The 14051-nt window shown below is 51.7% G+C and overlaps 1 protein-coding gene across 1 annotated transcript in view; it reads right to left on the reverse strand.

Moving 5' to 3' along the window:
• The window catches only part of GRIP2 (glutamate receptor interacting protein 2), a 90933-nt gene extending 78468 nt beyond the window's left edge, over positions 1 to 12465 (reverse strand). Inside the window, exon 1 of the mRNA XM_047743726.1 lies at positions 12368 to 12465. Within this exon, the coding sequence (XP_047599682.1) occupies positions 12368 to 12422 (55 nt within the window). The 5' untranslated portion in view covers positions 12423 to 12465. The remainder of the gene's footprint in view (positions 1 to 12367) is intronic.
• Positions 12466 to 14051: the final 1586 nt, after the last annotated feature.

A 14051-nucleotide genomic window follows, 5' to 3' on the forward strand; every position in this document is an offset into this window, starting at 1 on the left:
ACTCTGATTTATCTCTTATTTATTTCTCTACAAGTTCACAGCTTTCTCCCCTGTTCCATTAAGACAAAGACTGTCTTATTTACTACCGTATCCCGACACTTAGAACACTGGCTGGCACATGGTAGGTCATAGTTAAACAACCACAGAATGAAAGGAGAAAGGAAGGAATCACGCTACACAGGGTCTGAATGGCAGGGCCAAGACAAGGGCAGGAGGGAGGCAGCAAGTGCCTATGGTTTGGGCAAGAGGATGACAGCCCTCCCCTCCCCACCAGAAGTTGGTTCCCTCCATGGAAAGTGCTGGGGGAGAGGGGTTAGGGGAGGAGGTGGATTCCCAGAGGGAGTGGGGAAGCCTGGTGGGATATGGAAAGGGAGAAATGGCCTGGAACGTAAGGAACAGCAACACTCCAGGAGCCTACACAGCCATTAAAAATGACAAGTGTAAGAAACAAGATCTGCAGGGGGGGAAAAGCCCACGCAGAATTACATCAAGGCTGATGACAACCACAGGAGAGCTGAGTCTTACCGCAGCCTCACTGATAAAACAGTGGAAACAACCAGGCTACCCAGCCATGGGCAGCAGGTGAATAAACTGCCTGGTACAGACATCCCAGGGGACATTCTGCAACTGATCCTAGAAAACTAAGCAAAGCAAAATACAAACAAACAACCGTAAAATGGTGTATGTCAGATGATCTCAACAAAAATAGTGGGAAAAAAGACTGGAAGGAAATATACCCAAGTTGTCCCTGGACAGTGGGCTGATGGAGGATGATTTTCATTTTCTTCTTGGTTTTTCTTTCCAAAATAGCCTACATTTAATAATAACTGCATATTTAATCAGAGAGAAAATAACTTACTATAAAAGGATACTCTCGGTGTGTGCCTGGGTGGCTCAGTTGGTTAGGTGTCTGACTCTTGATTTCAGCTCAGGTCATGATTTCGGGGCAGTGAGATCTAGCCCCCTATCAGGCTCTACGCTAGGCATGGAGTGTACTCGAGAGTCTCTCTCCCTTTCCCTCTGCCCCTCCCCCTGCTTGGGCTAGCTCTCTTTCTTTCTCAAATAAATAAAATAAAACCTTAAAAAAAAAAGATACTCTTTTTAATGACAGCAAGAAGCGAGAGAAATGTGTACATATTAGTGCTGTATGGAGAAGGAGGGGCTTTGCAAAATTGTTTTTTAACTGATATTGCTGTGTTTAATTATTTAAACTAGTTTAAACACCCAGTGAACATTTTATAAGTGTTATCTCTTTTAACTGGAGACAGAAGAAGGATGAACCCTGAAACTGGTCAACAGGAGGGCTGAGAAATGAGTCCTAGCTCAGGCATTAAGTGGGGCAAAGCTCTTCTCTCTGGGCCTAGGTCTCCCAGACTGTCAGATGGCATCAACCACCCCAATGTTGTTGTAGAACCCAAGTCTCGATAGAAAAGGGTGCACCTGTGCCCAGCACTTAGTAGATGCTCAGTAAATGCTGCCTTCTGACCTCCAAATAAGGGAGATCCCACCCCGGGCAGGGTCCTTCCAACTACTTTAGCTCAACAGGTGGGCAGGGACTGGTCCTCAAACCCTTTTGATCTCGTACCCTATGTGTATCAAAATGCCTGTGCGTTCTTCTGCAATAAAATACACATTATTTATGACTTACCCATGTGTTACCATGTCTATGTATCACTCACATTATAAACACAGACAAAACTAGAAAAAAACTAAAATGTGTTAGAAAACAAATGTAAACTGAAGCTCTTACTATTTTTTTCCATCTCTTTCTCCAAGAGACCATCCTGGGTGAGGAACCCCCAGCCCACTCTGGAGACCACCAGCTGAGTCTGTGAGCTCCTGGATGGCAGAAACTCTTGAGGTCTCTGTTAGCATATACTGTCCACAAACGGCCAGCACTTAGTCAAAAGTTTCTGAGGGATGTCTGTGGTCCGGGCTGGTTTAGCTCCTCAAGAAACAAAACAGCCAAAGGAAAACCACTCAAACCAGAGTCTGACCCCTTGGGTCTGAGGAACCCTGACCTCCCGTGGGACGGACCTGCGCTCTCCCTCTCTCTGGACACAGTTTCCCCACCTAGAATCCGAGGGAATTGGACCAAGTGACTGCTCAGGGAGGCTTCTCTCTGCTGTCCTTAGGCATTAGCCCCCAGAGCCCCTTCCCACCCACATGAGGGAGGCAGCCTCTCCCAGGAGGCTGGGAGGCCAGTGATTTATACCCTCCCAGGGCCAAGCCTCACTATAAAATACAGCTGTCCCCACCCTGCTTGTCCCCTAGGACTCCTGCCAACCACAGCCAGTTGCCCATGAACCCCCACACATAAATCTTGAGGCCCAGTTCCATCAGCACAAAAGGCAAGCAGTAAATTTGAGGCCCCCGGGTTTCTGACAGTGAAGCTTCCTGGGAGAATTCATCTTTCACCCTAGGATAAATTATCCTTGCTGGACTAGAGAGGGGAAGCATTTTGTTCATACAGTTGAAAAATGGTTGTTCGAAGGGCACCCCTATATGGGTTCCCCAGCTGGGGTGCCAGCTCCCAGGGCTATCCATCCAGGGGTCTCCAGCACAGACACCTCTCAGCAGATCTCTCACACTCAGCCCCCTACAATCCACCCCTGCCAACTCCCTAGCTCAGGGAAGGACACCAGCATAACCCCCCAGGCCAGGCAGAAGCCCAGTCAGGAAACTCTGAGTGCCATTGAGGCCCAGGCTTCCACATCTGTCCACTGCCACATCCATTCTGCCACCTATGTCCCTCTGCTCTGGGCTTGCAGTCTCCCCTCTGTGGAGCAGCAGGCCACAGGCCAAACGAAAGCCACCATCTAGCCCTGGGACCTTGAAAAAGCCAACCCACCTCAAATTTTGTTTTCCTCTTTTGCAAAATTACACGAATCCCAAAGGGCAGTACCAATCTGAACAGCCATTTTGGAGAGCTCGGTGGCACCGGGTGCCGAGAACCGTTTGTTTCTCAACCCCGGGGTCTTGGGGCCTTAAGTTCCTCTTCAAAAAGTACAAATGTTTTGGGGGCACCTGGGTGGCTCAGTGAGTTAAAGCCTCTGCCTTCGGCTCAGGTCATGATCCCGGGATCCTGGGTTCGAGCCCCACATCGGGCTTTCTGCTCTGCAGGGAGCCTGCTTCCCCCACTCTCTGCCTGCTTCTCTGCCTACTTGTGATCTCTGTCTGTCAAATAAATAAATAAATAAAATCTAAAAAAAAAAAAGTACAAATGTTTTAATCCCTCCTCGTTAGGGACAGCAGATCTCATGATAAAAGAGCAAGGTGCAGAAGTATGTGATGGTATGCCGCTATTTGTGCAAAAAGAAGGAAAAGGGTATGTAGGCAAAGTGCTAGGAACAGGTGACCGAGTTCCCTTTGGCCGAAGGGGTGGGGGCTCAGCAAACGGGAGCAGAGGTTTGAGAAAGACCACTGATGTGGTCATAAGTTCTTCATCTGAGCCACGTGACCCCTGAGTCCTCATGCCAGACGGCCCCTGATGGACAGTTGGTTTTATTTCCTTTTCCCCCCTCCATGACCACCACAGCAAATGTCCCTGTCCATGATGCTTTATGCATCTGTGCTAGATTTTTTCCTCTAGACTAGAAAATACTCATCACACTTAGAAAAGGAATAGCTGGGTCAAAGGGTGTAAGTGCTTTTCAAATTGCCAGATAATTTGTCAAACTGTCCTCCTACTCGCCTCCCCTTCCTGAAGGTCAGCTTCTCCATCCCCCGTGATCTCACCAACACTAGACGCTATGGATTTTTTAACTTCCTCTTAAAATGGATACTGTGCTGTTGTTTCTCTGAGGATTTTCCTCGTGCTAACAGAATAATCCCCTAAAATGTCGAGGTTGGCTGTCTTTCCATTCACTTTCTGGCCATTTGTGTATCTTCTAGAAACTTCCTGCTTGAATCCATGACATTCCTCCTAGACTGTGTTATCTTTTCTTATTGACTTGCAGGAGATCCTGATATATACACTCGATATTAATCTTTACCTGTGATGTATGCTGTAAATACTTTCCCTCCTGATCTGTGGCTTGTCTTGGAATCTTATGAACAGTGCCTTTGGTCATATATAACTTCTACATTTTTATGTAGTTCAATTTTTCAATCCTTTCTTTCATAGTATCTACTTTTATGGTTTCAAGTTCCTCTGATAAGGCTGATAACCCAACCTTGCAGGGTTGTTAGGGGGAGTGGAGACAAGTGTGAATAAGGTACCTACCCCACAGTATGGAGCAGATGCTCCTAATCTGGTCACTTTGGGGGTCTCCCTGACTCACCTTGCCTTCCATGCCCTAACAACCAGCAGTAGCTTCGGGAACACATCCCCCTCCTGCTTAAAAAACGCTTCAGCTTCCTAAAGAGGACGAAGTTCAAACTCCTTTATGGGCTGAGTTCAAGGCCATAAACACAAACACCACTAAGGCTGAGCAAGTAAGTGAAGGCATCAGTGGCCAGACAGGGAGAGTGGCAAGCATACCCCTAGCCCGCAGGCGACAGCAGAAATACAAGTCCAGGGTTACCAGATCCTCTGAAGAAAGCTGCAGATCTTTTCATTTTTTTAATATCAAATCCCACCCCCCCCAACACCGCCCCACACACAGACACTCAAAATTTAATGACAACCAATTTCTTTACGCCACTGTCAGGGTCAAGCAAGACCCATGTGTGACCAGGGTGTGGCCATCTCTACCCTCACAATCTGTCTGCAGCCTGAATCATGCCCATCACCTCCCCCCCCACACACACAGAGAGCATGCAGCCGACATGCCAGCCACACTGTACAACTGTGTCCCCACCAGGTTCTTCCCGACTCTGTGCTTTTGCACACACTGATCTCTTGGCCTTAAGTGCCCTTCTCTTCCTGGCCACTCACTCTTGCTCTTTTAAACTCAGGTCAGAGGTCAGCACCAATTCCCCAACCCCCGGCAGAATTCCACGCCCCTTCCCTGAGTGCCCCATTGCCTATGACTCCTGGAACCAGAATTCCAAAGGAAGCACCCAAGCGTCACAGAAGGAATCCTAGTTTGGGAGAAAGGCACTCCTGGGGTAAAAAAATCCTGCTTTGCCACTTCCTAGGAGTGCATCCTTGGGCAGATGACTTAACCTCTCTGTGCGTCAGGTTCCCAACTGTGAAATGGAGATAACAAGACCTACATGCAGGTCAGGTTTCCGGGAATATAAACTGAAAGGGTATAAGAGAAGTAGCTAGCATGTAGTATGGGGCTTAATAATAAAATTGAAGGATGAAGGAATGAATGAAAAGTATAAATATTTCCTCAGAATGCTTGAACACACCTCCGAGGCATGGTCCTGCTCAGTGAGTAACTAGGCACTGCCCTCACCATGCCAGTCGCCGTCCCACAAGCACACCCTACTGCACAGCTGGCAAAGCCCTTCCCCATCTGTCATCTCTGGAGCCTCATGACAGCTCTCCTGGAGAATGGTAATATTCTCATTTTACAGAGAAGAAAAGTGAAGCTCAGAAGGGCAAAGCATAGAGGTTTGTTTAGAGAAGAGAATGAGGGCTCCTGGGTGGCTCAGTCGGCTAAGCATCTGCCTTCAGCTCAGGTCGTGATCTCAGGGTCCTGGAGTCCATGTCACAGACTCCCTGCTCAGCCTTTCTCTCTCCCTCGAATAAATAAATAAAATCTTTAAGAAAAAAAGAATGGAATGAAGTGGGGACTGCCCAGTAGGCAGGGAGATGCTGTTCCACTCCATGGGGAACCCTGTGCACACCAAGATCTCAGGCCAAGTCACAGCCCTCTGAGCCCCAACATCCTCGTCACTAGGCCACTGTGAGCGAAGGATGTGAACACGGTCAGCCCAGGGCCCCGTTCACAGGAGATGCTCAGAAAGTTGTGTTCTTCCTTCCCCTTCCTTTCTCAATGTCATGCACCACTCACTTAGTGGGCACCTACTGTATTCTGGCCCATAAGCTGGGTGTTGCCGACCGACAGATGGCCTAGAGAGGGCTCTTGCCCTTGGAGCTCTGTGTGTAGCAGAGGAGACAGATGAGTGGACATAGTTATGCTCCAGAAGGGAAGGGGCCAGGACAGAAACATGGTGGGAGATCCTAAATCTGCCATGTTGAGGGGAGGGGGACAACAGGAAGCTGGCCCTTGGCCTGGCCTGGGGTTGGAACAAGAAGAAACAATACTTTGCCAGATGGAGGGGAGGGTGGAGGAGAGGCACTCCAGGCAGAGTGGCACCCTGAGCAAAGGCTCAGAGGTGGGGCAGAACAAGGTCTGACTAAGGAGGGAAGAAAGGTTATTACAACCAGATGGCAAAGGGCCTTGAATACCAGAGGCCTCCAACTCCAAAAGAAACACTGCTTGACCCTTGGGATCTTTGTTTGGATCGGTGTTTAACATTCTGGAGTTGGGAGGTAGCATGTAAAACTCTGGGTTTTTAGCTTCTCTAGAAAAATCAGATCTGGGATGCTGAGCCAGAGCTCCTATAAAGTCTACATTCTCTGTCCCCCAGACTCATTTCACTCCCTTCATCCATAAATATTTACTGAGCAACTACTATGTGTTAGGCAATGTACTTGTTACTGGGGATAAAATGGAGAATAAGAAAGACACAGCCACAGCCCTCATGGCACTTGCACAGTAGTGAGAGAGAAGGGCAACACACAAGGATAGAACATAAGGCCAGGCAGTGCAAAATGCTAGAAAGGAAAAGAAAGTTATGGGGCTAAAAAGCTGCCATTTTAGATGGGAGGGTCAGGGAAGGCCTCTCTGAGGAGGAGACCATTGCATACATCTACATGAAGTGAGTGAGTCGTGCACAGGCAAGATCAGTCCAGCAGAAGGAACAGCAAGGGCAAAGGACCTGGGGCCTTCTTCACTCATCCTTTGGGTTACTTGCCTTGCCCCTTTGGGCATGGAAGTGTAAGACCCCCTCCTGTAAGCAATGGAGCACATGAGAAACGAATAAACAAATGGCAACTACCCCCGATACATGTTTCAGATAAAATACCTCTGACCAGTGGTGAGAGAGACAGAGGAAATAGAGACAATGAATGGAAGACATGGTTTGATTTGTCTCCAATAGGAAGGCAATTTGTTTCATACATGGAACATGGAAGAATTTCCTTCTTCACCAGCTGCCTCATCGGCCAAGCCCCACACAGTGGGAGGCAGGAGTTGGGGGAGAGAGACTAAGAATGCACAAGCTTCTACAACCCTGAAGCTGGTTGTTGTTGTTGTTGTTGCCGCCATGTTTTGTTTTTTTCCCAAGCCAACCTGGGCTGCTGCTTTAGAAAGTCAACTGCAAAGGAAACACTTTGGTGGGTTTTCCTTGTTTGTCCCCTTCCTAAGCAAAATCGACAAGTCGATTCCTTGTCTCTTTACCCACAGAGTAGAAGAAAAGGAGGGCATTATTGCTCTAAAGAAGGAAAGGGGAGGGAAAAACAGACCTACAGGCTTCTACCAACCTTCTGGACTGGGGTAGGGGAGGCGACTCTGCCAACCGACATCACAGCCCATGTCACGGGACAAACTTCCGCCACTCAAAGCTTTATTTGCATTTTTAGAGATATAGGGAAACAGCAATTGGCTCCAAGGTTGACATTGCAGTTATTAAAACCAAACAAAAGAGACTTTCCCAAGTCTGGCTGGTTCTTCTTAAATTTATCCGGGCCCTCACTACCTGATTTATGGCAATGAGCAGATGTTTCACAGCAGGAAGTCCATTAGCTCCAGATGCCACCGCTTTGTTCAAAACGGGCACACACATGCACTGGCAAGCAAACACACACACGCGCGCACGCGCACACTCACACACACACACACACACACACACACAGTACTCAGGGCAACAAACATTCACAAGCTCCCCTTCCAGCACTTGGCATGCCCGCATGGACCATTTGTAACCTCTGCCTGCAGTTCTGACTGAGAGACGAGCAGCGGGAGTGAGTAGCCAATCAGATCTTGCCCCATCGTCTTCCCGTTGTCTCCTAGGTAACCGGCACAGGGACACATCAGCTAGCTGGGTACCACGGACACACACACACACACACATACACACACGCACGCACGCACAAGTCCATAATTGCAGGGACACCAGATGTGTCTGTCAGAACCCTAGACAGCTCCCCAGAGCGGCATTCAATGCCTTTGGTCCCTGCCTGTCTGGCAGCCTCAGCCCCTACAGCTTTCCCACCTCCGCTCCTTTACTCATGCCATTCCTCTGCCTGGCGTGCCTCTCCCCACTGCCATCTCCATCAGTCAAAACCTTGCTCTTCTTCAGAGCCAGCCTAAGTCCTTGGTCAAGAATTCCAAAGGCCCCCAACACAGAATAAAATCCACGCTCCTTCCCCTACAGAGATCTGGCCTTTCATGATCTGCCCCTAGCCTCACTGCTCATCACTCTCCCTCTCCCTCACTCTTTGCTCTTCCTCCAACGGGTCAGATTGGTCCTCTCTATACTACGCCCTGCAGACCAGGGCTTTTTCTGGTATTTGCCGTTCCCTCGCCTACTAGTTCTGCCTTCTGCTCTTGGCACGCCTGCACCTTCCTCCTCTTAGTCTCAGCAAAAAAGTCACCTTTCAGAGAGGCTTTCCCTGACCACCCTTGGCAACCCTATCTAGAGAAGTCCCCTCCCCAGGACTCTCCACAACACTGCCCTTTGCTCTTCTGTCTCGTCTCATCTCATCTCACCTGAGACTCTAGAACTGTCCCATTCCTATTTATATTTCCTTGTCCTCTGACTCCCCTTCCTAGAATGTGAAGTCTGTTACAGCACGGTCTTTGTCTTGTTCATGGCCATATCCCCAGCCCCCAGAACAGGGCCCAATAAATATTTGTTGAATGAATAAAAAGTGATTTCCTCCTCACTGTTCCTGTATTTCCCCATCTCTCTAATAAGACGAGATGACTTCTATTAACCCTCCTGGCTCACATTCCAAGAGTCCATTAGAGAGCAGAAAGGACTGGCATAAGGAGGAAAATTAATCAGGCCACACCACGGGAAGGATCTGCCAGTGGAGAGCTGACCTGCCCTGTGCTGCCACAGCCCCCTCCTCCGAGCAGCCTGCCCACTCAGAATTGTCGGTGCCTTCGACTTCACATTCTTCAAGCACTGGGCACCTTGAACTTCTGCTATCTGAGGGACTGGGGGCAACTCAAAGCTGAGGACTGGCTTTCATTTTTTGGATCCCACACAGGAACCAGCAAGAGCCTGGGCGTTGTTGGCGGGGGGGGGGGGGTGCGGGGGAGTTCTCTGGAAGCATTTACTGAAGTGAAGAGAGGAAAAAAATGTGTCACTGTCTACAGGACCACAAACATCAAGGTGGAATGTCATTAGAACACAAGTCGCACATGCACACACACACACATGCACACACAAACTCAGAAGCATCATGAAGCTAGAATCAGAGTTCCCCAATCCCAGCGGCTGCCTGAGTCTCTCTTCAACGGACATGACTACTTCAGGTTCCAAAAACTTCAGAGTGATCCGGACACGTGTGCTGTGCAAGTGTGCAGGGAGCACAATGGGGAGCAAAACCACACTTGGGGCCAGCCTCCTTGGGGAAGGCCAGATGGTGGATTCAAGAAGCCACATGGTAGACACAACCCGATTGGATCCCCCAAACCCTAGCTTTGGAGATCCTCAAGGTGGCTGCTCATAACCCGGAAATCCACCCTGAGTCCTGAGTTACTCCACTGACCAATGCACCAGCTCATTTCCCCAAATATGAAGTTAAAGCAGATGTAAAGATCAAGAAAGGAACAGCAGGATTCGCGTTTCTTGAGTATCTACTATGTGCTAGGCTTTATACTAAAATCTGTTAACACTGATTCCTCAAGTCCTCCCTGCAAGGTTATGCTTCCCACTTTATGGACTGGGTGGGGGTGGGGGGGACTGAAGCCCAGAAGAATTAAGTAGTAACGCCTAAGGTCACAGAGCTGGCAAGTGGAGAGGCCTAAGTCCAGGATATGAGTCTGGTCTTCTTTCCCCAGGGCCTTAAATGATACCACAGAATAAGCAGGTAAGCTGCTTTTATCCGAAATGTCCCTCCAGCTGACTCTTCGCTGAGGATACCAGGTCCGTATCCCTGTCTCTGAGTCTCTCTCTCTGTCGCTCTTAGGCTTCACTGACCTCCCACCATGAGCCTCTTATCAAGCTGGACACACATATCAAAGCTTCTCATTTGAGATCCAGCCCACAGGAACCAGTGTTCCTGTGGCCCAGAGAAAGCCAGGGATTTTGTCTTTTTAAAATAGTAATTTCCTGCCAGTGCGGGTGGGTGCACCAGCCACCCTTTGATTTAGTGCTGAGCTCAAGGATCAATCTCAAGTAAGATTTTCCAAGGAAAAGTCAAATGCTGGGTACCTTCTGGCACTGACCAAGAGAGAAGTAGCCTCCTCTCATAAGATGTGGCCAGCAACAGGCAAAATGATTGTAGATAACCCAAGACCCACATGCCTCATACATGTCATATGTGAGCCTCATGGATACCCGAATGCATCTTAAACATGACACCCACCTCCCTCACACACACATACCACCCACATGCCTCACCCACATGCCTCACCCCCCACACACACACAACATATACACATGTGGTAGGGGTGGGGAGTGTGAACCAGGAGCAAAAAAGGAACATCCTCTGTCCCAGGACATCACAGCTCCCACTTCAGAGCCTACTCTGGGCTATGAGCGAGGCCAGGCCCAAGACCTCGTTTCATCCCCCTAGGACAAGTGTTAGGAACCCCACAGGACAAGTGTTAGGCTCTCCCCTTACAGATACAGAGAGAAAGAATGACTTGTCCAAGATCACAGAGCATGCCTGTGGTTTTCTGACGGGCCAAGCTCAGACTAAACTTGGGTCATGGGCACTTGGCTTTGCAAGGTAGCCTCTTCCATCTTCCTCCTCCCTCAGCCCCAGGGAAGGAAACCCGGGCACCCTCTGTGCCCTACAGCTGTCCCATCAGTACCCACTCAGGTTGGAGGAGGAGAGGAAGGTCTGCCCCTCTGCTGGGCAGAGCTAGCAGCCTGCCAGGGTCTTGGGGCACCAGCTAAGGCCTGAGGAGGGTCTAAACAAGACTCCACCGGCTCTTCTTTCAGGTCCTCTGAACCTAGGGCCACGTGGAGTAGAGGTTACAGACCTGACTTAACCCTGTGGACAGGGCAGGAGGAGCGGGGAGTTCTCGCTGTCACCCTCCTCTTCCCCTCCCCCAGGCCCCACACAGGAGCTTCTGGCCTGGGCTGGAAATGGATCCCTATGAACTGAGCAGGGCCCAACTTAGGGGGCAGACAGAAAGCGATTGGGGGGGGGGGGTGTCGGACACCACCAAAATCTTGATGGTAACAAAGACCTAGGTTCATATCCCAGCTTCACCACCTACTGGCCGTGTGACCTTGGGCAGGAGGCTCCGTCCCTCTGAGGCTCAGTGTCCTCACCTGTAAAGTGGAAAGAATGACAGCGCCCTCCTGAGGGGGTGGCTGTGAAGGTTAAACACGGGAGCAGATGTGCTCCAGGGTGCCAACAGATCCGCCATTATGCCCCCCTAAGTGAGCAGAGGGTGGGCGGCTGCCGTTCCCACCTCACTCTAACCCTGACTCACAGTACTAGCAATTCCTAACTAGCACCGAATCCGAACTTTCCTCAGTAGTGCCAGGGCCTGGGCGCGGGTCCTTCCTCCTCCCTCCACCACCGCGGTTCCGACAACAGGTACAGGGTTGGAGCAGCCCCGGAGGCGCCCCGGCGGAGCGGGCTGCGCCGCACGCTGCGGCAGGGCCAGGCCGGGGCCGGGGCCCGGGTCGTGGTCAGTGCGGCCAGATCTACCCCCAACCCCCGCACCCCTTCCCGCCTCCCGCCTCTCTGCAACTTTGACGAACTGCAGACCATGGGGTCGGCGCGGGGGTCCTGCCGGGCGTGTGAAGGAAAGTTGGGTCCCGGCGACTGCAGCGATGGGATCCGAAGTGTCCCCCGCCGAGAGCACCCCGCACATTCCGACCCCGGCAAACTCGCCGAGAGCAGGGAGGCACGTGGTGGCCGCGCCGGCCAGGGCTCGCTCCGGGTACCGGACTCGGCGAGTGGGTCCGGGGCTGCGCCCTCGAGGGTTCAGAGTCTGCGCTCCAGCCTCTAGCGGCCGCCCTGCCCCGGGTCCCACCTCCGCGCGCCCTGCGGAGCGCCCCCGCAGGTTTCCCCGGCCGGGCTCCGCTCCGCACCGCGTGTCCTGCGGTGACCCCGCAAGCTCCGCGCCTCGAACGGGGCCGCCCGCCCTTCGCCTCCTGCGGAGACCCTCAGCCGGCGCCCCTCCGCCCCCGGCCAGCTTGGCGCTCGGCCCGCCCTCTGTGCCCCGCGCCGCGCCGGTGCTCACCGGCCTGGGCAGCGGCCGCGTCCTACCTTCGTCCGGCAGCCGCTGCAGGCAGAGCGCAAGGTTCCTTCGCCAGCCCCGCATCCCCGCGGCCGCCCTGCGGCCCGGCCCGGCCTCGCCAGCCCGGCCCCGGCCCCGGCCCCGGCCCCGCCCCCGCCGGGCCGGGCGGCGCAGCGCAGCGCTGGGGAGGGCCGCGGGCCCGGGGCGCGGCGGGCATGGGCGGCCGCCGAGGGTCGGGGGGTGTCCAGGCGGCCGCCAGGCGCTCCGCTCGGCTCGCGAGCCCGCGGCTGAGCAGCGACACTCCCCGAGAGCGCGCGCTTTCCCCGGCGCTGGGGGGCGGGGCGGCGGGCGACGGGCGGGGGGCGGAGGCGGGAGCGGAGAACCAGGCTGGAGGGGGACCCGGCGGGGCGCGAGCGCTCTCGCCCCCGCCGCTCCCCTCCCACGGGTCCCACCGCCAGCATTTCCAGGCTCCCCACCCCTGCGCTCTCCAAGTCACAGCCTAACAACGCTAATCACCTCCAATTAGTCGATGAATAAATGAGTGAAACAATGAATGCGTTAAATAAATGGAAAAGTGCGTGGATGAGCGAAGAATCGGGTGTATAGATGAGCAAGAAAATGAGTGCCTGAATGAATGAATGAGTTAGTGCATTGATGAATGAGAAAATTAATGACCGAATAAATGGGTGAAGGAATATGTAAATAAGTGACTAAGGGAATAAATGAATGAACCAATGAATCAATGAGTCACTGAGTGCACCTTGGCGTCAGACCGGTGAGACGCTCCACAGAAGGCCTCACCCCTGCCCTGGAAGGGAGGCCTTTGGGTGGCATCTTGCAGAGGAGACAGGGGAGACCCGGGGAGGGCGGGGCCTGTCCCTGGATTCAGAGCAAAGGCTGAGGCCAACAGGAAGGTGGGTCTGTGTGCAGGCTCTGTCTGCTGGACACAATTACAGTTGCCCTCCGTCTACCTGGCAGCCTTGAGCTCACCAGGTCTCAGAGATTCTGGAAAGAACAGCCAGGGAAGGGGCACAAGAGGGTCCTATCCTCAGAAGTCAGATTTGCTTCCTGTATGGGAATGGGGAGAAGGGGAAGGGGAAGGTGGGTGTGCAATCCAGGCAAAGGAGTACTACACTGCCATAAAAAGGAGAACATTCTTTCAAAGATGACAAAATGAAGAACAGTATTTATAACATGTGCAGAAAACAAGAAGGAAGGCTCTATACTCATACTTGCTCAAGTATGTGGAAAAGTATCTCTAGTGGAAACACTGGTCCCTTCCAGAATGGGAATCACATGGCCAAGAGCAGGTAGGAGAGACTCACTTTTCATTGAATCCTCTTTTGTGCCTCTTGAAATTTTGAACCCTGGAAATGCATTACGTAGCCAAAAAATAAGCTAAATTTTTAAACAAAGTTTCACAACAATATTTAAAAAAATATCTATCCCTCAGTAAAAGCTGTTTCCTTGTGACCAAACAAGTCAGCCTGTTTGCCTGGATATCCTCTCTCCCACATCTAGCTCAGAGAGGGAGAGGGCCTTCATGGTCATCAGCAGAGCCAAATATGAATGTGGTGATCAGTGCAGAGCACCTTCTACCATTTGTGAATGTTGGGAGGAAAACAAACATCCTCTATTTGAATCCTGGGTTTGTCAGTTTTTAGCTATGTGTCTTTGGGCAACTTAGCTCATTTTTTTGAGCCTCACATTCCC

This window comes from Lutra lutra, chromosome 1 (assembly GCF_902655055.1).
Source record: "Lutra lutra chromosome 1, mLutLut1.2, whole genome shotgun sequence".
NCBI lineage: Eukaryota > Metazoa > Chordata > Mammalia > Carnivora > Mustelidae > Lutra > Lutra lutra.